The 23,731-nt window shown below is 39.6% G+C and overlaps 1 protein-coding gene across 1 annotated transcript in view; it reads right to left on the bottom strand.

The window, feature by feature from the left end:
- Nucleotides 1-23,109, bottom strand: part of si:dkeyp-14d3.1 (transmembrane protein 132C) — a 141,990-nt gene extending 118,881 nt beyond the window's left edge. Inside the window, exon 1 of the mRNA XM_034871995.1 lies at nucleotides 22,190-23,109. Within this exon, the coding sequence (XP_034727886.1) occupies nucleotides 22,190-22,250 (61 nt within the window). The 5' untranslated portion in view covers nucleotides 22,251-23,109. The remainder of the gene's footprint in view (nucleotides 1-22,189) is intronic.
- Between the last annotated feature and the right edge of the window lie 622 nt (nucleotides 23,110-23,731).

The following is a 23,731-nucleotide window of genomic DNA, read 5'->3' as shown; positions in this document are numbered from 1 at the left end:
TGGGGTCCCCTGCTGGAGCTGCTGCCCCCGCGACCCGATACCGGATAAGCGGTCGAAGATGGATGGATGGATGAACATGACTTTTCATCTAGTGTCACCAGAAGGTCAAAGTTCTCACTTCGTATAAACTACATCTACTGGATTGCTTGCCAAAGACATTCACAAAATGTCTCTACAGACATTCACAGTTCCCAGATGATGTATCTTGATTACTTTCCAGATCCTCTGACCTTTCCTCTAGCACTAACATGAGATTTACATTTTAGGTTTTGATGGATAAGACTGTAGTTTCGACTATAACACAGCTCAGTGAAAACAATCTTAAAATCTTATGTGGAAATAGATTTACAATCTCTGTCAGACTAGTTTCCGTGTAATCGAGTTTCTTAGGCAGTATACAAGGGTGTACAGCATGTAATAGCCTCTCAAAAACTTTGGTTCCAATTAGTTTAGCTGTCAATTTAAAATATCTGATGCCACTCTTGCACATACAGTCCATTTAAGCTTTCCAGTTTCCAAGGTTAGGAGTCAGACTTTTTTTCTGTCAGACACAGTGTAAAGGTGTGCAGAGGTCTCAGATGAATGCTTACTAACCAAGCAGCAACCAGCCTCATACAGGCTCACTCATCCTACCACCGGGGCTCCACGCTAGGATATGTACAGCTGGAATAGGACTGGCGGAGCGAAGAGCAGCCTTCACACTTGCACAAGCTGAGTAAATGAAAAGGCACAATAGAGGACACCAGGGAAGGAGAGGCTGCGTTCCTGCTGTCCACTCCTGGCTGTAATAATATGGATGGACACAGAAGGGAATGGCAACTTGGGTGGCTGGCTGGTCGGTTGTCTGTCTTTATGCTTCATCACACACGTCAAGACGGACAAGGATTAAGAAACAATGACAGGAAGCTCAATAGGAAGTAGCAAAAGTAGATGGTGAGCAACAATGAACAAAGTATTGGAGAAAAGGGTGTATGTTTTGGTGATACCTGGATTCTCTTAAATTATATTTAGTTTCTGATCATCTCTTACAAGGTTCGCAAACAAAAAGCTGTCCCTTACATTTGTAATCTTCAGGAAACAGCTAATCATACTGCAGATCTGCCATTTGTCAAGGTTTACAATAACACTCCCTGTGACCCTCATCCTGACCCTAAATCATTTGCAGCTTTGTCATGAATGCCAAACAAGACAATCATAAACATGAAGAATGACAGAATTTTCTCTAGTCCCGTTGAATTATCCACATCATATTTCTCTCCATGTTCAATTAATAAGGGCCATTGAATTTGTGACCATGCGTCAAGAATAATAATTACAATATTTCCTTCAAGGATCATTTGCAGATGATTTATACTTTTCAGCCACCAAGAAATTCAAGGAAAAGGGACTGGGGAAAAAAGAATCAATACATGACACAGTATGGTATTACTGCACGCCAGCTTTCATAGAAAAGAAATCATTCAGGCAGATGGAGGTTTGTTAAGTCCACCCAGCTGATATGTTAGAGTCACGGAAGGAGTGAGGTAGGGCCAAAATACAAAGTTTGGAAATCTTCAAAGGAATACGCTACACAGATGACTCTTCTTTAACCAGGGGATGAGCTAAATTCACTGCACTATAATTGCTCTTGATTAAGGGTCAGTTTAAATAAGTGTGTGTGTTTGTTTGTGTGTGTGTGTGTTTGTGTTTGTGTGTGTGTGTGCACGCGCTGGCAGGCAACTGAGGGACCTGCTGGGGATGTTTGTTGCCTCGCCTCTAATGGATGGCCACATTTAAGACTCTAAGAGCTTATAAAGAGTAATGGGCCTGTGGCTTCACTGGGGAGGAGGAAGAGCTATTTTGAGTTCATGAGAGAAAGCATCATCTGAGGGATTAAAGAGTATCGACCGATGAAGAGTAAACACTGCATTGCCGTGTCGCTGTGGATGGAAGAGACAAACCCAAATAGGCGCTGCTGTTAGTGGGCTGGGAGGGTCAGTGGGGATGTCATTAAAGCATGCTGAGAAGGGCCTCCAGGTGCTGCGAGGAGGCCTGATATGTCTGGAACAGGGTTACCACAGCAGGACACTACAGACTGGGTGGCAAGAACCCTGAGCATCCCGGGCATCCTGCGGGGCAGAGAACAACACCTCCTTTGTGCCATGCCATGCACATGGCTGGAGGGGAAAGGGGCTGAGAGCTTTTGGCTTGGGTTGGGAGGATGAGACAAGCACATATCTGTGTGCCAATCAGTATTCACGTGGCCCCTCCGGACTTCTCTAAAACATAAACTGGGGTCCTTAATGAATCTCTTCCCCTCACACTGGCCTTTATTGCAAAACGATATCGTAAATCAGGCTAAATACACAGGCATTCGAGGGCAGAGTCAGGCGGCCTCTTTGTGAGTGCAGAGGGACGTTTAATGGTAAGTGAACTCTGTTTGAAAAAGGAAGAAGTGGATACAAATCCAACCAGGACTCATTGGCCACCTACTGATGAGAGCTAGGGTAGAAATTACACAATTACACAGCAAATAGGATTATAGGGGAGGATTACATGGCGATTGATGTTAATCGGTCTCTCACTGAAAAATGGAAATTCAGATCTGTTACTGTAATTCACTTTCCAATGTTATTCAACTTCATAGCAAATGATAGTTGCCCCCTTTAAGTGTCATTGCCAAGAAGTCATGTTAACAAGGCTCCATATCAAGGAACCAAATACATTTATATTGAGATAATATTTAACACAAGCAAAGCAGATTGATTATGGATGGTGATGCTTGTCTGTTATTTTGTGGCTTGAAAATGAAGCACTGTGCCTCCCTGATGAGTGTGAGGAATAAGCTGCTGCCTCCGATATGGAAAATGGGTGTGAATCAAGCCAAAGCATGTTTTTCTCCTCCCAGTGTCAAAGCCACTGAACATAACTTACATCTCAAAATCTCACAATGAACTATTGTCACCTAGAGTTAGTTAAAGCCATAATTGTGAGACTTCAGAGGGTTTGCTGAGGAACCTGGGGATGATAGCCATAAAATTAAATCTATTAGTTCATATAGTCAGTACAGAGAGAAGATTTGCTCCCAAATCCCTTTATTTATAGGTGTGGAAAGCAGAGCTAGTGAATGAAAGAGTTCTGTAGCACAATGTTTCTGCATACTTAAGTGCCTCCATATTCGAGCCTGCTCCCTCAAAAAATCTACTGGTAAACCTCTCCCCAAGGTCCCACATATAGCATGATAAATTCAGCCTGGAGCCCTCTTGACAAGGTTGAATCCCTGTAAATGCAGGCACACTGCAAGACTTGGCTACGCAGTGTTTATGAATCTAGTGTAGGCTTTTCTGTGAGTTCATTTCAAAGCTTTCTCTTCTATGCTTTACTGCACCTGACCTTAGATTCTTTGGCAATGAATAGACCATAATCATGCTCATAATTGATCTTGATTGGATAATACCTAGCACTACTATTCAACTGTAAATGCTTAATGTCTTCATTTAAGACTGAATGGAGCATGAGAATAAATTGCCGAGCAAAGATTCAGAGGCGGTATGAATGTATTCAAAGTCAACAGAAAGATGTGAATGGAAGAAAACAGGTGTAGAATCACAGGCAGTGTAAACTGCAGCAAAGATGTCTGCCTAAACTGAATGTTTTATCTCGAGGAAGAGATGAAGAGTTATGAAATTGTCTTTATTTACACAAAGAAAGTAGCAGAAAGTAAAGAGAATGGTGGATAATTGAAAATATTAGGCTAAATATGAAAGAGTTTCTGGTAAGTTATAGAACCAGCTGTCAGTCAAACAGAGGCATTACAACCAAACTGTCTGAAAACGTTCATGCAAAGGGGGGAACAGCCGCTGGCCGTATGTGGCTAATAAGCATGGACTGGAAAAGTATTTGAGCTCTTAAACCCATTCGGATGAAGAAAGACCACATGAGTCTACATCAAACAATGAATTGCTTTGAAATGCTTGAGTGACGCACAATCATCTGAGAGTCGACTGTATTAGCAGCCAAACCACATAAGCTGTGTCCTATTATGTAGCACATCCTCATTCTGAGTATCTAAGTTGTGACAGTAGAGCAAGTGGCAGCAGATCAAGCATCAATCATCACATCCATAAATATATTAAATAGACCCATCAATACACTACATATTAGCATCTGAGCAATGTTTTCCAGTGCCTGCTTAAAACCTCTTAAACTTCTGACCATCTCCATCTGACTCCTTACACTAGAACAAGGTCAATACTAGTTTGAGTTGAAGAACAAACACGCATTGGTTCTTTTGATCAGCTAAATGAGCAAGAAAAAATCATTAATGCCTTACAGCCGGAGCATAAGTATTAAAATCTCCTATCATGATAACTTCCAAGTTAACAAAGTCCATACACTTTGAGCAGACTGCTTCCAGAGGTTTATAAAACATTGCCTGGTCAGGTGGCCTGTAGCATGCTCCAACGAAGATAGGCTTGCTCTTCGGCAACAGAATGTTCAACCAGGCCGCTTCAATTTGGTCTCTATTCATGTTGGTTTTCTGATTTAAACCAATGTCCAATTTCACATAAACACACACACCTCCACTGTCTCTTCTGATTAGAAAACCGTTCTCTTAATTTTGGCGTCCTTAATAGAGTCGTTTAGCCACGTCTCAGTAAAACAAAAATGTCCCACCTCATTGCTATTACTGAGGAGACGTATCTTGGTCATTTTAGGGAGAAGGCTTCTGATGTTAAGATGAAGCAGGTGAAGTCCCCTTGTCAAAAGGAATGAATCCACATGTGGCTTAACCATGCAGGCCTTCCTCAAATTCACAGAGTGATAGAACTGAACGGAGTTGTAGGTCCGATTTCCTAGGTTGTTCAAATTCAACAAGAGATACCGATGCGTTTCCCAGGCCCAGTTGTGTGTGCAGCAACACACACAGTAAGGTCATTGCAATCACTAGTTATATACAGTATGTTTTGTATTATTGAATCCTTGGAAATATATAAATTAGTATACCGCTGCTATGAACATTTTGGCCGATACTGACAACCAATAATAACATTGCTGTTGTTGTTGATAACCGATATTTACCAATAAATCATAACGATATGATAAACAGGTTTTCTATGATAAATCATACTTTGCACATACTGAAAAACATGTGTTAACACTTATTTAAAAGAATTATCTCTTTCTTTATTTGCAAAACATTTGGAAAAGCCCATAAATCACAGATTTACCACATTGTTTCCTCCCAACAATTTAGAGGGTCCCACCACGAAAAACACATGTAGTCATTTTGTAACAACACTACTTCTTTTTTACCACACATATAAAGATTTTATAATGTTTTAAGTTAACCTAATGGGGTAAAACTAAGGACTAATTTCTTACCTTTCTAACCGAATATCATTTTAACCATTCCCTTCAACTTATAAGATTTGGAAAAACGTAGTGAATTAACTGTGTGTTACCATTGGCCATGCTTGGACACTCCTATTTCCCCACCATGAAGACTCACTGGGCGCTGCTGATTTAACAGTGTTATTTTAGGCTAATTTTATAACATGTAGCAAGTGTATAACTTGTGAAGATCAGTTTAATTCAAAAGTGAAAAAGTGTTGAACATGAATCCATAACTAAGGATCATGAAATAAAACATACTGTTTAGGACTAAACACACACCAGCACCGCCCCTGACACACAACGGCACCTAAACGCTGCCATTGGTAGTCCAAATATGAATGGTTTTGCTCATCGGACCGATGCCGATGTATGTAAAATTACTAACATTGGCCGATACTGATATGATTGCCAATATATTGTGCATCTCTAAAAGACATATGATGTTTTCTTTCCCTCTACAGAAGTATTCAAACCATACTGCATGGATCCCTTTTTTTTAAATGTTATAGTTTTTCTCAATTGCTAAAACACTAAACCCTATTGTCTGAACCGAATGCTCAGTTGTCTGAACCCACTGATTGAATCAATCACTCTTTTGGCAAAACCATAAACACTTTTCACCTGTTTAGACACAACTTGCCAACACATTTTCATTGTGATGCACTCGTGCTGCATAATGGTGAGGACAGGTGACAAAAGTCAAACACAATTAAAGCACAGGTTTCACCACTTGAACACAACAACTCAGAATTGATGGCATTTGTGGCTGATGATGTAAGGGAACATATACAGTAAGTCAGTTCGGAGAGTACTGGTTTGTGAGGCCCTACGATGGATAGAAATCTGAGAGGAAGAGTTTGTGTAAGAGGAGGTGGAAGTGGTCAAGGTGGTCAGCGAAGACAAAGAACAACAATATCTGATCAAATCGGAGCTACTGTTATTGACCAGGGTTCTTGTCCATGGTATGACCATAAGGGAGGCTGGACAAAGGGTACAACCAAACATTAGATTCACTGTGTCCACCATAATCCGAAGGTTTAGAGAAGAGAACAGGTAATTACCTTTTTTTGACATTATAGCACAGTATGTAAATGTTGACAGCAATTACTGTATGACATATTTTATACTGTACCACAGTATATGTAGTATGTGAGATGCTCTCAGAGCAGCAGGATGAGCATCCCATCTATGTTGTTGTTTGGGAAAATGTGAGTTTTCACAGAGCCCTCCAGGTTAGAGTGTGGTTCAATATGAACCAAAGTTGTATCAATCTTCATGTCCTGAGCATTGTGTTTTCTATTGTTTAGTGACTGCTCTGTATTGTTTTTTAATTTTGATTGACTCGGGGCATGATTTGACAACATAGACTTTTGAGCACAGATTGAACTGTTTTGAGGTGAAAGTTTGGTTTTGCAAGCAGAGTCTGAGGTTTCGTGAATGTAGCTTGAAAATTGGGTTTTGTGTTCATAGTTTAGAGAAAAGGAGAGCAGCTTTCAAGAAATGTGTCTTAGGAATCAAGCTGGACTGATGCTGATGTAGGCTATTAAAAAAATATTAACATCAGCCAATACTGATTGTTTACATATTGTGCATCTTTAAAAAAATTATGATAATAAGTGATATTTTCTTTCCCTCTATAAAACATTCAGCCCAAACAGCCTGGTTCCCTTCTGAAAAGAGCTTTTATTCCAGCTCCAGATGGACTGGCTTTAAATATGAAGTTTAACCTATAATCTATTAGAGTGGTAACTAACTCCATGAACAAGTAGATCTATTTTGGGCCAGGGAAAGAAAGCCATTAAACCAAGGGGAGATAAATGTTTCTATTTCCGACTAGAATAGAAGGAAAAGCAGCATGCTTTCACACTGACAGACAACATCTGTTAGTTTTAAAGAAATATTTCCAACTAGCAATGCACCGTGGCACATTTTGTTTTCAAAGCCTTGCTGTCTAGCTGCTAAGCTGAACTTATTTCCGTGACTGACAGCATTTCACTCTACACACCAGCAAACTAGGAATCCTAAAAGACAAGATGATCCCTCTCGAGCCAGCTTTTCAGATGTGGGCTTTCTAAAGTGTTGAAGACAATAGGTATAGAAAACAAAAGCTAATTATAATTTTAGTTATACAAACATGTCTTGGATGCAGAGTTGATCTGCAGGCGGAACAAAAAAAATCTCACTGTTTGAGTTAATCCTCTATAGCACCGCAGGTTTTCCTGGCAAGCTAATGTTAGACTGAACCCCTGTTAAAAGCAGAGAAAGGAGGGGGGCAGTCATTTTAATAAAGGCATTTCATTCTTTATGTGAAAAAGAGAAGGAGAAGTAAGGTGGCATTATCCTGTTAGCCATTTCACCTGGCTGCAACGTCAGGGTTGAGTGACTGACAGAGAAAGTCGAAGGCAACTTTTCCTAAGCTACTTTTGGTTAGCCTTGCTACCTAGTCTACTGGTAGGCATGGTGTAAGAAGCAAATCAATGAAGAATAGAAAAAAAACTGTCCCTGTGATAAAAATGTGTTAATTGTAGTTGTAAGTAGAGTACATCACTGTAGAACAGCAACATTTCTTTATTTCACCTCTGTTAATTTTTAAAAATTGAGTATATTATATATATACTCAATTTGTTATATGATAGTGATATGATGATACAATAGGCTAATCACTAAAAAAGTGTTCAGATATAAAAATAATTAAAAGAAACAAACATCAGCCTCCCTCCGGAATATAGCCTACAGGCTACTGTTCATCAATTCATGCACACATACTGTAACATCGAGTTAATCTGAGTTTTAAAACTTTTCTGTATTAAAGTCTTGTAGATTTTTCCCTAAAGTTTTGAATGTGTGTACTTGCTGCCCAGCAAAAAAACTTTATTTAGCTGTTTTGAATGTCTGGCTGAAAAAAATAAGTCATAAGGAGGAAAGATAAATAACTTAATTTTCATAGATATACATAAAACATCATCAAACCCACAGCCAGTATAGACCATAACAACGTAAAAAGAACAAGCTTGCACAGCACACAGTAAATATGCAAGCAAATAAGCTCTGCTAGTGACAGTGCTGTTATTCCTGTCTGTCACAGGTCAGTTCCAGTTGTCTCTTGAGAAAAATAAAAAAATTCCAACAAAAAATGTTGTACTGTGATCTGTAGCAGTATTAGGCTACTGCTGATAATAATGATCTCTTGCCGCTAGCTTCATAACTCTCAAACAAAAAGTTGCTCAGTCTCTATGAGACATCTGAGTTTATGGTGCTTCCATGTGTAAAATATTAACTGTATAACTTTTATACAGCTGTTTCCCTTCATAACTTAGAGGATTCACTGAAAAATGTGCTATAAAAACATCATATTAACACAGGGCTGGGCAACATATCAATGTATCAATATTGCGATATGAGACTAGCTATCATCTTTTATTTTGGATATATCGTAATCTCATAATATGGTAATATGGTAAGGCTTGTCTTTACCTTGTTTTACAGGCTGCATTACAGTAAAGTGATGTAATTTTCTGAACTTACCAGACTGTTCTAGCTGTTCTGTTATTTACCTTTACCACTAAGTGAATAAATCACTTCTGGAGAATACTTATGAAAAATCTCATTGTGTAAATAACATGTTGTCAAAGCATCAATAGTTAACCATGAAATACCGTTGCAATATCGACATTGAGGTATTTGGTCACGAATATTGTGATTTCTGATTTTCTCTATATTGCGTGGGCCTATATTAACAATGGGGCCAAAAATCTGTACGCCATCAAACAAGACAAGAAAGTGATATCTTAATAAATGTAATTGCTAAAAGAACTGTTCATATTTGAGAAGTGGACAATACTACAAGGTGAGCATGACGTGTAAGAATGTTTTCTTATTTTGCATAGGTGCAATAGCCTTTTGGGGCTGTAAACTGTACTCTAATCTAGCTTTACCAGACCATCCACAGACGATGGGTCTGGCTTCTCCACATAGCATTCTGTGGAAAAAAATTTGCTCTGGTTTATTGGGATTTCTTAAATCACAATTGTCATGAGTTGCGCTAAGCACTGCACTATCCCGCTAAAAAATAGTTGCGCGAGAGAAAACTCAGATTTGAAAGATAGTCTAGCTAGCTTGCTGGATTTACCCTGCAGAGACCTGAGGAGCAGTTAACCATGGTCCTCATAAATCAACCAGAGTTCAACATTCCAACACAAAGAAAATGGAGATCGGCAAAACTACACGCATAGACTAGCTATACTCTAATTCCGTTTCCAAACTCCACACCAAATAACTCAGCATTTCCGTTCAGTGCACTCAAGTTTCACACTGCCTTATTCATAAAACAAACAAGCTAATGAATGCATAGTCGTTGGAGCCACAGTCAAGAGTACAGTGTATCAGGTGAATTTTAAATGTCAATGGTACTTATGCATATCTAATGTTAATACCTTCTGTCACCTGTCCATATTGCTCTCATCACACCACCTTTTGACTGCAAATGGATCAAGCCCAACCTTTGTTAGTGGTTTTAATGTGGCTGTTTGTCCTGCACAGAGGCTTGAATGAGCAGCATTAAGAGCAGATTAATATCAATATAGACAGCCTGGGAGTAGTTTTTTTGCGTGGCTTTTATTCAGTGATTTAAGTAGATAAAAAGAGACATGTCCACATATCTATAACCGGCGTGTGAAAATGTGGCTAGACTGGTTTAGTAATACCCCTCACATTAATGTGTTAACCCTAACACTGAGTTCTCTGTATCACTCTATTTCTTACAACATGAAGAGATGTACCAAAAATAAATCGAAAGTTCAATTCCCAGTTCCCTCTTAAATTGTGTGCGACTCCAGATCCCTTATCAAATAATGGATAGAATTTTCACATAGACTACGCTTTCAGGTTTTATGTACTTTGTTTGTTTTGTGTGAGAGGATTTGTACTAATGTATTTTTTGTCTCTTAGTGTTACTGACTCAGAGGTGAGCTCATGTTTTCTGTGCCAAATCACAATACCAGAGAGAGTGATTCTTCACTTCTCATCCGTCTTCATTCACAGGCTGCCGTCTCAGAGATCAACCCACCACTATCTGCTGGTCACCTCACAAAATATTTCCAGCCATATTCTCATTTGGACAAAAATAACAGGTCAGCTCCTGAATATTTCTTTGGATGAACCATTCTGCCTTCCATCAAAAAAAAAAGAAAAAGAGAAAAAAAGACCAGATAAAACCTGACATGCTTAGATGTTTCATATGTCCTTTCTCCCTATCACGCGGTACGTTTTTACCTGTCCAGCGGCTGGATGTTGTTGAAACAGTCATGCTTGCTTCAAGAATAAACCCTAGCACTGTCTGTGCAAAAAAATTCATGCCATCTGTCAAAGCAATATACACTTGTGTTAGTTCCAGACAAGCTATAAAAGAATACAACACAACAGAGAAATGCTGTATATGATTTTGGAAAGTATCAACTGGTAAAAGGCTTGCTGTTTCTTCACTCTTGTTGGTTAAATTAGCCTTCCTACACATGGCATGTGCAATTAAGGATGGAGCACTGATTGCATCACTCTGTATTTAAGTGGTTGCTTTAGTCCCAGAACATTTAATTACAGGGTCTTCACACCGTACTCTTCAAGGTTCTCCAAGAGTACACAAAAACAGCATGAAACAAGACAACAATAGTTATCAAATGCAACCAAGCAGGCAAAAGAAGCACTTGCCAAGTGCTTGTTTGCACTTTTCTCTGGCTTAAACAGGGGAATAGTTAGCGTGCACTCTAAGGGAACTCTATGAAATCCTCCATCATACCTCTGCCAAATTGATTTCAGAGCCAAACTAATTGAAATTTAATCTTAATATTGTTTTGGCCATGTGGTACTTTACAGATACAAACTGTATATGAATTATATGCTGACAAAATACTTGTATCATCATTCAACTCCAAAACACTCTAAATACCATACTGCTGTAGAGAAAATGGAGCTGAGCTTTTAATGGATCCAAAAGAATGACCATATCAGCCTTTCTCCACTACATGCCAATAAAACACACGATCAATAATCTGCATTCAGCCTCCATTTCTGAACTTTAAACCCAGAGTTCTCTTTAATTATTTTCTTTTGTATTGTAGTGTAATGTCGACATTTTGTATCTTCTTTTAGAGAAACGCGAACTAACAAGAATACAACCACGCTTGCAGCCTACATGCTAACATGCTCACACTGACAACATGCTGATATTAAAAGAGGTAGTTTACCGTGGTAGTTTAGCATGTTAAAATGCTTCCATTAGCTAATTAGCACTTAACACAAAGTACATCTGAGGTTGGACCCCTTAACTGAAAGAGAGACGGAGCATGGACCCCCTACCATGTATATTGTATAAAACTAACTGGGCCAAGCTTTTAAACATACCTTTTTTTTAGTGCACTGAATACTAAGCTATTAAAATAATCAAAAATCATCTTTTGATTACACATACATGTGGCACAGTAAACCCTTAGTGACTACCTTACCTATTAGCCAGTCAGCCTAACATTAGTAAGGATTTATATGTGCTAATGATATGTTGGATTCACATTAAGACATTTGAATTTTTAAAAAACTTTCAAAAATTAAAAATAATTTGGAGGCCTGCCTGCAGTGACTCTAAGGACCCTTTAGGGTGAAGATCCGTGAAGTAGGCTATTGGACAAATTTAGATGTTTCCCTGACGATGGCACTAAAAGAAAACTGACCGCACTTCACCCTGAAGGGGATATCAATTTCTGTATCAAATTCATTTCAATCCATTTGACACGTGTATACATAGATAACATAAGTCACTACGATTCATCCTCTAGGGACCATGAATGTCGGTACAACATTTTGACAGATATTTTAGTGTGTGCTACTGTAGTGACAGAGAAACTTACCAACCGACAATAAAAATTATATGATATCATATATAAATCCAAATTCTAATTCTGAGCAGGTGGATAGGACAATCAGAACCTTATACAATTTAAGGTTCCAATTTAAATTTTATTGTAATATTTTTAGGCTAACCTTTTATTATCACTGCGGTCATTCATTCTCGGCTTGTTGTGGCTCTTTCCAATTTGTGTGAAATTGAGGGCCTCCGGATTAAGAGGAGAATCTGCAATATTGCAGATAGTGCTTTAGAACGAGCTGTGGCAGGATATGCTAACTGCCAGCAGTGCCCTTCCGGGCCTGGGCAACACCACTGAGCACCACAGGGCCAATGACTTACAATTGCCCACGCTGTGTATGTTGTGACTGGACGAATCTAATCCTCCCTCGTCATCAGCTTACTGTCCCCTTGCATGAGGAAAACAAAGAAACATGAACACTCCACGCTGCCAAAAATCGAACACTGCAGGCTGCTAGACAGCCAGGGCAAGATGACAGTGTGAAATCATTGCTACATATGTTCAGTGTTTTCCCCAGAAAAGTTGTTTAGCCCGGTGGCAAGTGTCTTTATTTTTCAGCGTGGGCCTGGCTGGGGCCAGTCGCACACTTATGGCAGCATTAATGTAGAGACAAACAGTTTCTGTGATGACAAAATCATGAACGAAATCGCAAAATTGAGAATTTAAAAAAAGTTTTAAGACAGATTTCATATGGCCCAACATTAAAGTGTTCATATTCTGCTTTTTGGCTTTTTCTTTATTGTGTATGTACTGTAATGGGTTTACAAAGTGAAAATCCCAAAGTCCACCCCAAAGGGAGTTACCATCTCCCACAGAAAACACTGTTCACAAACTGCTCAAAACAGCTCCTTCTTAGTCTGGCCTATACGTCAGTGACAAATATGCGTCCTTATGCGTCAATTTGTAACACACGTTATAATGCTTGACTAGCTGCTAGTGTGGCACACCCCTTGAACCAAGCTAGATAGAGACGAGCCCAAAGAGTTCAGATAGTACTGCCATGTCCAAGAGACAGAATTAAAACGTTACATATGAAAGACCAATTTGTTATCAATTGAATAACTTACCATTCTGAAAAGTCTTGCTCCAGTCTAGGTTGTGAAGCTGGTTTGGGGTTGTTCTGCCTGGGTTTCGAGATCAGACTCGGCTTTGAACGTGTACAGCTGAGCTAAAGCCATGGTTACTGGCTGAAGCAGGTTTGTTTTGGATCACACTAGCTTGCTTGTCATGGCTCACCCTACTCTGCTTCTGATTAAGTAGTCCATACCTAGATACTGTGCATGTGCGACTCCTAAAAAAGATGGAATAGTAGTAGTAGTGAGATGACCCATTCTGTAGCTAAAACTGAGAGCTCAATACACAGGGTGAAAAGAGGAGCTGCAGCAATGTGCAGTACGACAAAAATATGGTGTTTTTTGCTAATTTAATCATGTAAACCCTTTCTGCTACAACCTCTAGTTACAATTAGGAACCTGAAAATGAGCATAATATGAGGTCTTTAAGTCATTGCTAAAAACTAATTGGAGATTTGAAAATATGACTACCTCTAGTTTCCGCCCCAGTGTAACTGTAGTTTAAAAAAACGTCTTAAAAATACATTAAAAAATAATTTTATTGGCTTAGGCCAGGTAGGGGGGGACCTTACACTACACTGGGGGAAACCTGCATGTTTGTTAATGATTAGGATAAATCAATATAAGGACATTGCTTTTTAGATCCGGAAGGTTAAGGTGCATCAGGAGACTTTTGTGCTCTTTTTCTATGACCACAGTCACGCTGACTCAGTGAGTTCACTTGCGGGACTTCATTAAGTTAGAGCCACTCCTGCCAGACTAACTTGCACACTGATTGTACTCTGAGGTTGCCATTACTTTCACACTGATTAGGAACTGGTGATTGTGTCAGGACTGATTGGGGATGCACACAAACACTGGCATTCCAATTACACCAAGTATCATCAAGCCAATGGTCAGAGTATACTTCAGGGCATTTACATCAAACTGAGTTGTAGTAAATGAACAAAATGATTGTTCTGTAGAAGTATTTATGTTGAGTATTGGCTTTAAAAGTCAAAGAAATCTAGAAACATCACATTCAATAAACACAGAACACTGGATTTTAACTTTCTTTCAACCCAGTTGGTCCAATTTGAAGCACATCAATAAATGCAGCCTTTATATAATAAAACACAACATACAGTCACAGTATACATTATGTGCATTTCAGTTTGTCACTAGATAGGTCAATATCAATTTTCCTTTTACATAGACAATATATAATATGATTATATTTTGGACAGGATCAATTAAATCTGGTTATTAAAGCTGCCTCACTCAATATTTGTATATTAACAGTGGATTCCCTGACTCTGAAGTCCCTGACTCTCCCTGCAAGGTGTTTTAGTATATTTTAGTTAATTTTTTTTTGGTTTGATAGCACACTATAATATTGTTTTCATTCACTTTTACCGCTTTCATCATCCCTGTTTGCAGTCGCCGGCAGCAGTTTTCCAAGATAAACCCACTGTTCACAACCTGCCAAGCACAAACCAGCAGAGGTTAGCAACTGGCTAACGAACAAACTGACGCATTTAGCAGCTAAAGAGCCAGATATTTCCTGCTGGAGTGTGTTAAGAGACCAAAGCAGCTAAAAATGAGCCTGTTAATGTTGCTTCGGGTCTGCTGGATCTGGATGTTACTAACTGTCTGTCGTATTAACTTGATAGGCTGATAATATGTCAGTGTTGCGTTCAAAGCTTGCTGTGCTGCCCCCTAGTGGCTACAGTAACAAACATCATGCAGATAATAATAATGCGCATCGGTCAGTTCTAAATGAAGTATACTGCATTGCAGCAGTCCTTGTAAACTTAATCATATAGAACTCTTAAGCTATCTTATCATGTAAGATTTAAACTTTGTTGCTTTAAAGCAATACTAGAACAGATATATGAATTAATTATTATATGAAGTCATTATTTTTAACAGAAACAACCCTCAGTCAAAGTGAGCCAATACAGACTTGAAATTGTATGTTACGCTGATGCATAGCCCAGACACTGACCATAGATATGTTGATTCTATACATAGGGATTTCTTTTTATATCCAAAAGAGTTTTATATCAGGCTAATGCTATTGGTTTTTAAATTATAAAATGTGCTGTGTCAGAGGCACCTTTCCATCTCCCACAAGTCATTCCCTATGCAGCTGTACATGCTTTGACATTGCTTTCACAGATGAGAGGGCACAACAAACTCCCCAGTCTTGTTCCAGCTGCAGCAGACAATAGTGATTATTTACAGACAGAATGAACTGCTCAAGGGACAAAACTAATATATTTCTTAAATTAAGATTCTGTGGTAGTTTTACGGCTGCTGTTCGGCATTCTACTGCATGAGCACACTACTTTGAATTACAAAGAGGCGCACAACTCCCATTTTACCATAATCTTGACAATCAATCTGCCACACCACAAAGAAGTCAATGGGCCTTGACAATATGTACCTGTCAGATCATTGCCTCTAATGCATCAAGCTCTGATGCCTCTGATAGACATTGACAGCTCCACACACAACCAAGTGCTCCACTTTCTCAGATTTGACAGCCTTTTGTCCAGCCACCTGCTCATGATTACTCAAATCAAAAATGCACAACCAATGGGAGTTATGGATGCATCTCCGCTGACAGGAAGGAAGCAAGAACAGCACATAACAAGCTATAACTGGCTGAAAAATATACCTGTGATACAAAATAATTCTTTACAGATTGTGCTATTTTAATACTTTGAATTCCAAACAAATCTTATTTATTTCTCATGTTCACATCTGTGCTTGCAAAGAAGACCGACAGTTACAAGGAAATTAAGTATTGGGTGAATATTGTTTAAGCCTTGATGCAGGATATATTGCATTAATATCTAATATTGTGGGAGGCTGTCCTAGAAGTTTTTGTTTCCAGAGAAAGCTCCCAGGCTAATGGTATTTTATTAATGTATTGAAGTAAAAAAAAACATAATCCACTTCTTAGTCTGGTGGGTTGTCTTTTGAATATCCCACGATTCAATAGCTCTCACATAACAATAAACAGTGTAAATCTATTTCCTCCCTCCTATTCCTTGCGGGGAAAAAATGTTCAGCAGTACAAACATTTACAGTAAAGACAGAGGTGAAAACATAAAGACAGTAATGTATTTGGGATGTAATCTGCAGAAAATAAAGCATGTCTGAGCAGTGTGTATGGGAGAAATTCTTCTTTATAGTTATAATGTAGCTGAGTTTCTATTAAAGCTAGGGCTGGAAAGATATGCGATATGATATATAATCGCGACACTCAGAGCCACAAACTTTGTCGCGGAGAGAGCTGGCAGATCGCAACACGCCCATTCCAACTCCCAGAGTTATCCTTCACGTTCAGATCTAATGCTACCACAAATCTCTAACTTACTATTAGTATTAGTCCTTTGGGTGCCTTATCCCTCTTTTGATGGGTAAATTTAGCTAACTGTATAGATGGCTGTAGCGAGGTTATGGAGGTGTAAAGTTACAAATGGCAGCTTTCCTGACTCAGGTGTCTGTTTCCCAACAGTTCAGTAAACTTCCGTTAGCGTCCTTAGCACCAGAGTTGAGTGCTGACTGGACTGGCTGCTAGCTTGCTGGGGGCTAACGGTGGATATGTCCCCGGGCCGGGGCTGAAATGATAGTGGATTTTTAGCAGCTTGTGTCCCCGGGCCATGGCTGTTGTCAGCTCTCATCCTGACTAAAGCCTTGCAGCATCGGGAAAGTGAGGCAGACAGACAGGGGAGCACTAGCTGGCTAAATTACCATTAGATTAGTCGTCTATCTATACGGTTACAGATGAATTTGTGTGTTAGCCCAGAGTTGGTAACCGTGGTCAAAACAATCATTCTAAAAATAACAGTGTCATAGTCTTATGTTACCCACCAAGTATTAGCTAACGTTATAGACCAAGCATTAGCATTAGCAACTTCCACCAGCACCTTTATAGTGGGCACCAAAGCACTTTTTCTCTTTGGTCCCCCTACAATTTGGAAGCAGATTTGTCCATCACTGTTACCGTTATCATTATTTTATTGTCTCATTCAAACGTGTTAGTGAACCACTAAAACAAATTTGGAAACATAATTTTTAGGTACAAAAGAATCTTTGGTGTTGGATCAATCAATATTGAAATCAATCAATTTCAATAAATAAGGTATTTGTTGTGTGTTGCAAAGTGTCATGTAATCAATGACGATGCCATGTGGCAGAAAAAAAGTTGCATTACGTTTACTGAGTCTAACGCTCCTCCGACCCACCCTAAAAAAAGAATCAAGGTTTGTATTGGATTGTTTGGTTTGGTGTATCGTTACAACCCTAATTAAAGCCCACTGAAAAAACAGAACAAAACATGAAGGCATAAGTTTAAGAGCTGAAATAAGCTGCATCCCAGTGATTTTTACTCTAAACTATTAGGGGAACAATTTTCAACATAGTTATTATTGCTTTTCATCAGCTTTCAAAGTAAAAGAAGAGTATCTTGATTCTTCTGAAAAATATTTCTTCAGAAACTTTAATGTGATCTTTTAAGTGAGTTCTCGTTAAGAGATTTAGCCATAGAGCTAGGGCTCTATGGATCGCAATTTTGATTTGCTCCAGGCATAAGATTAGTACAAACATCGATGGTCCCCAGAGGATGAATCTTAACAACCCTTTTTATGATCCTCTCAATTTTCATGTAGTGCAAGCAGCAGGTCAAAGTTTCCCCTGATCCATTGAAATATCTCAACATCCAATTGACAGATTGGAACAACTTTTTTTACAGACATTTATGGTCTGCAGCGGGTAACTTTAACTGACTTTGGTGATCCTCTGACCTTGTCTCAAGTCCAACAATGGGGTTGACATTTGAAGTTTTGAGGGTGATGTCTCAAAAATTAGGAACAAAACTTTCTTGATATTTTTTTCATGGTGGTGAGCACACATTTTAAACTAATGTATGTCAATGGGAATAATCTTTTGTGATAACAGCAGTAGTAGTATTAAAGAGACACAGGACCTTCACCCCGGAGACCGGGGATTGCGTCCCACGTGTGGCAGTTCCTTTATGCTTTGTTCTTTTCCTAACCACAACTGTCCCGTTGATGTAGCGCACCCCACATTAGTGGGTCCGTCTGGCGTTTACCCCATTGTTGCTTCCCCCAAAGACCGTGGATTGTGTCCCGGCGGCCATTGTTGTCCTCCAGAGAAAGCATGGCAGTTTGTGAAATTGTTCCGTTCCAATTTTGTGGTGATCACCACAAAAAAAATGAGAAAATCGTGTCCCTTTTGACAAATCAATCGATAAAAATAACGTGATCATTTCACAAACTGCCATGAGACCGGGTTGTTGCACAGCCCTTCATTGAGACAGCCAGCAGTCTGACATAAGCTGGTGGTCTCTGGTGTTTTGCCTCTGTTAAACCACACCTAGTCGACTAGAGCACACAGTCTGGCTGGGAACTCCCCGACAGATTTATGAGGTGGGAGTCCTCTGTTTGGACACAACTATTCATTGATGAAAGAATGCACAAACACTGCATCAGCATGTTTGTCAATTATTAAAGGAGGCCTCCCTCCTCAGGCACACACACGCACACAAACACGCACGCACACACACAAACCCATTCACAACCCCTCCCTTTAAAGCTTTTAAACAGATTTCCTCCATTCACCTTTCCTAATCATAAAATTTGATTAAATTGAATGTGAGATCACGCAGTTATAAAGAGCTAATTAACTTGTGGCAGATGTGCTTTGTGGGAATATTATAGGACATTATACTGATGATTTAGGAATTTATGAGGGCAAAAAAACATGTTTTGAGTCAGTTATTGAAAAGCTACAATGTATGCTTCCCACGCACGCTTTAAGTATAACGAGCATGAATATGCAGTACATGGGACTTAAATGAGTCCACCTACTCAGAGTGTTTCATAAAACAGTCATTAAACAAACAAAGGTGCATAATTTGACACACAAACAAATGGCACTAAACACTTGTGATGGTTGGTAATTACACAGCATAGAAGTCCAAACCCATCTTAACGCCGTGCTGCCACTGTGATTTTCCTTTCCTTTCTCCCTGCATGAAGAGAGCTGCAGAAAACACCCAAGCTAAGCCAAAATTGGATTTGAGAGAAAAGAAAAATCTGCCTCTTTTTATCAGTGTCCTCCCTCACAAATCTAAAAAGGGGATCCACAGTGTGCTCAAAGCGTGGCTGAAAGATAGCCTTGATAAGAATTCGACCAAGCCAGGGATTTCTTCTCTTCTTTTCATGTTCTCTGATTGCTCAATGAACGCCATAACCAAGCGAATGCCAACAAACCAGCAAAGTGACTTACATTATGGGCCTTAACCAATGGAAGCTCACTAAAGACAGACCTCATTTAAATCGTAATGACCACATGCTTCTTATACTACGAGTACAATTGATGAGCTGTTAAAGGTTTGCAACCAAATTCAGAACTAGTAGGTCTTGTTGAGATTTCCTGGAATTATCCAGTGCGATAAAACACTATGACAAAAGTAAAAAGGAAAATGTCCAACCGCAATGTTGATGAAATCAGGCCATGTAGTTGTCTTTAAATGTAATTTAAAAAAAACACCAGCTTCAATTTGACATTGTACAACAAAATCCGAACTGACGCATACATTCGGCAGTATGCAAACAAAGACATACTACATCCATTTTCGCAAAGCATGAAGAGAAACAGTATCAGTGCTCTCTCAGCTGGAAGTTAAATTGTTTTTACACGGCTGACATTTTAAACTGAATTAACATATCATACAGATAACTTTTAGTCCATTGATTTCACATTTTCCCTTTCCAGTGAAAACAAACTGTTTTCTGTGCATGCAGTACATGTCCTCTCCTTCTCATTTCTTGGCCCTTGCTTGCTCAAGGACATGAGTTGTGAGGCTTAAACAAGTGCCAGGGGCAAGAGAAGAGGAGCTGGATGTGTGCCACCACAGCAGTGGGGCACAGGACCACAGCAGAGGATCTTTCTAAAGGACAATTACAGATAAAAAAAAAAAAAAAAAAACTCCACTGAGAAAGAGCCTAAGAATTTCTGCTGGTTAACAAAATGTTGGTGTTCCAAAAATACTACAGGACAAGCCCAATCCCTTTACAGGGATTTAGATGCATGGGGACAGACACGTAGCAGGGACAAGAGACGGCACGGGCTGTGTGCTTAGTACTTAAAGATGTAGACTGAAGGCTATCCTTGCTTGATCCCATTTTGGATCTTGTTAAGCTCAAGGATGAGATGAAGGGAGGGAAGATTAGGTATTGCGCTCAGTAATCTGAGCGAGGTGTCTCACTGGAACACAGACTTTTAAAAATATAAGGGCCAGTTCTCTGAAAACAGAAAAGGACCTTTAGTCTTAATCTAAGAGTAACTCCCTGCCCTTATAGCATTTCTGCTTTCCCAATCAAAGGGCACTGTCACAGTCACAGCAGAAGGTTACCCTCCATAATTATGGCTTCATTATGCTGTGCAAGCATTTTTCTAGCATGGATTTGATCCTCTCATTTCCGTTTGTTATCAATTTCCATCACTATTCACAGTGAGAAGCTGTGTCCTGCAGCTTTATAACATACAATGCTCAATTACGACCGTACTGTGTGTATGGTTACTGAAAGGGCCTTAGCATATGGCAAACATCATTACCGTGCACTTCAAGACAGTGAGTCAGCACTCACAACAGAGCCGCTGTCAAATAAGAGTCGTCCTCTGGAGCCGTGAGAGAGAAGCATAATCAAGGTTGTACGTGCACAGCAGAAGTGTGAGATGCAATTTGAGAATGTTTAGGATTGAGTTTTTTTGGAAATGAGTGACCTGTAAATTCAGCGTAGGTGTTTTTTTATATTTTGACTTTGAGTGCTTTCACATGCATGTAATGATGCTGAGTCTTGGCCTCAAGGCACAAAAAGCAAACAAGGTACAGCCGCTACGAGAGATGTTTTTCATTGCAGATGGTATTACAGTAAATTGAATATTTGTAGCTACCAAAGCTGAACAAATCTTTTTTTTTTAGAAACTCAAAGTCACAATGTTTAAAGTTCTATTGGTTTGATAAGAAAAAAGCAGCTAATGCCAGGTATTATACAGAGAAAATATTCACAATACTGGACCGGATAGATTTTTCAAATAAAATTTTATGTTAAACCCTTGTCCCACAAAACAGAAGGGATTCATTAGCCACCAGCTCCAGATCTGTGCATTCTGGCTGCAAGGCAGCCAAAGTAAATGTTACTCTCCTCCTTATGGCCCTTAACGGCTAAGGAAATGGCATGTGCACATTTATGTTAGCATTGTTTTAGCAAGAAGTCATATAGATAGAGGTAAATCCAGCGAGGCAAAGAGAAAGAAAGATGGATAGATTGTCAATGTTTATGTCAGGCTGTGATCTGAGCTATTATGTCTCCCCACTGCAAATCTATGCAACTTCTCCCATAAAATAATGATTGTCTGTGAGATGAACAAACTTGACAAGCCAAGAGGTAATAAAGCCACAATGTGTCTGATGTACAAGAGACAACACTGTCATATTGAAATATGCATGAAATACATGTTATTTAAGGTCACAACTGTTTTGGTTATGTTGGACAGGTGCGGTGGGTTCTTCATAATGCATAATGCATAACTGAACAGATATAACTCCCGTCGTTGTCATAGTGTATAACTTAATTAGAAATCTGTGTCTCGGGTTGGATTCGTCCCTCATACCTGGCCTGAACTCGTCCTGTGTGTTTGCTACAAAAGACTTCTACATGTCTGGCTGCCTGTTCTTTGTCAACAAAAAAACAATTCCTCAGATGAAACCTTGGACTATAAGATAAAGGCTGACATTGTGCTTACCTCCAAAAAGTAACACTGCCGAGTGAAGCGCAAGGATATGCAACATGTTTCTTTGAGTCATTAGGCAAAGAAGAATCCCCAAATTGTATGGAAGCCGAAATGGCTTAATTCGGAGAAAAAAATCCTATTTGCAGCATCGTTAGTAAAACAGGAAAAATCATCTTTTCTGGTGAAATTGTCATTGCCTCATCCAGTCATTTGCTTAAAGGGCACAGCGCGTGTGAAAAACAAATCCAAAAAGCCTCTTCACTTGTGTCTTGTCTACTTGTTTTTGTCTGAAAATTCCATGACCTGAAGAGAAGGAACTTGCGCGCAGCTTTGCATCACTCTTTGAAGCATTTTTGGAAGAGAAAGATGCTTAGGCGCCTGACAGAATGCTTGAACCCAAGCTGAAACGTCTATTGTGATAAATCTTCCCAATGCTTCTCAGGAAACTCCAAAACAATGTTCTCCAAAAAACAGCCCAAAAACGGTTTCAATCCCTTATCCTCAGTTGGTCAGTTTATCTGCTCTGTGTCCTTCGCATTACCAGACACCTGAAGTTGGTTGCTATGCAGTGCGTAAAGTCCGACACTTGGAGACGAATAGAAGCAGTTCTGGCATCATGCGTGGTATAATCTCTTAAAGTAAAGAAGTTCAAATTGCAACATAGGTCAGCGTATATCCACTCCAAGGCAAGTCCTGAGCGCAACTCTAGCAGCCACAGCAGGGCGCGCAGAGCTCTGATCCCGGAGCCAAATGTTACAGCTGCCGCTTCTAATTACACTTTAGCGCCAAGTGGCTCCAATAGACTATTAGGCGAAAGTCCGAATTCAAGCCGTCGCCCTCTGATGTTTCCGTAGACATGCAGTAGGCTACACTCTCATCGGAGCTTACGCACTGTCAGCCGTCCAATGCGCTTCATGAGAGGAGAAGAAAGCCTGTAGCAGTGACAATAAACTGGCGCTGGCACACATTGGGAGGCGTGTGGTGCTCCAGCAACGAACCATCCTCCAAGGTAATGGTGAGCATACACATAAATATTTATCTCAACTGCGGTTTGACCAACAGAATTCACAATCAAACCAAAGGCGTCTCCATTAAAGATTATCATCAGATAGAACGCGTTTTTACCAAAGCCATATCTGTCTCCATATTGGATGCCTTTCACACTTTCTCACCAACACCGGTGCCCTCTGTGGACAGAAAAGACTGACTTTAAAAGTTGTCATCGAACATGTCCAATCGACCGCATGATTGCGCCACTCGGCAGGCACTAGTGACCTCGTGTGGCATAGGAAATGAACTGAACAGAGCTGCTCAGGTGTGAAGGTGGAGGACAGAAGGCAACAGATACTTAACACATGCACAGCAGAGAGATCCAAGTAGAAACCGGTGATTAAAGTGACTGATAAAAGCATGACACTGATTACGTCTCTCTGCCATGTTATCCTGAGAGACATGCATTCAGTCACTATGTGTGTTAAGTTATGGCGGCCGTGCTGGACAGCAAGATTCTAGTGTCCTTGTTTGAGGTACTTGTATTTTACTTGAGTCTTTTCT

This window comes from Etheostoma cragini, chromosome 5 (genome assembly GCF_013103735.1).
Source record: "Etheostoma cragini isolate CJK2018 chromosome 5, CSU_Ecrag_1.0, whole genome shotgun sequence".
Taxonomy (NCBI): domain Eukaryota; kingdom Metazoa; phylum Chordata; class Actinopteri; order Perciformes; family Percidae; genus Etheostoma; species Etheostoma cragini.
This window is presented reverse-complemented; position numbering and strand designations above follow the sequence as displayed.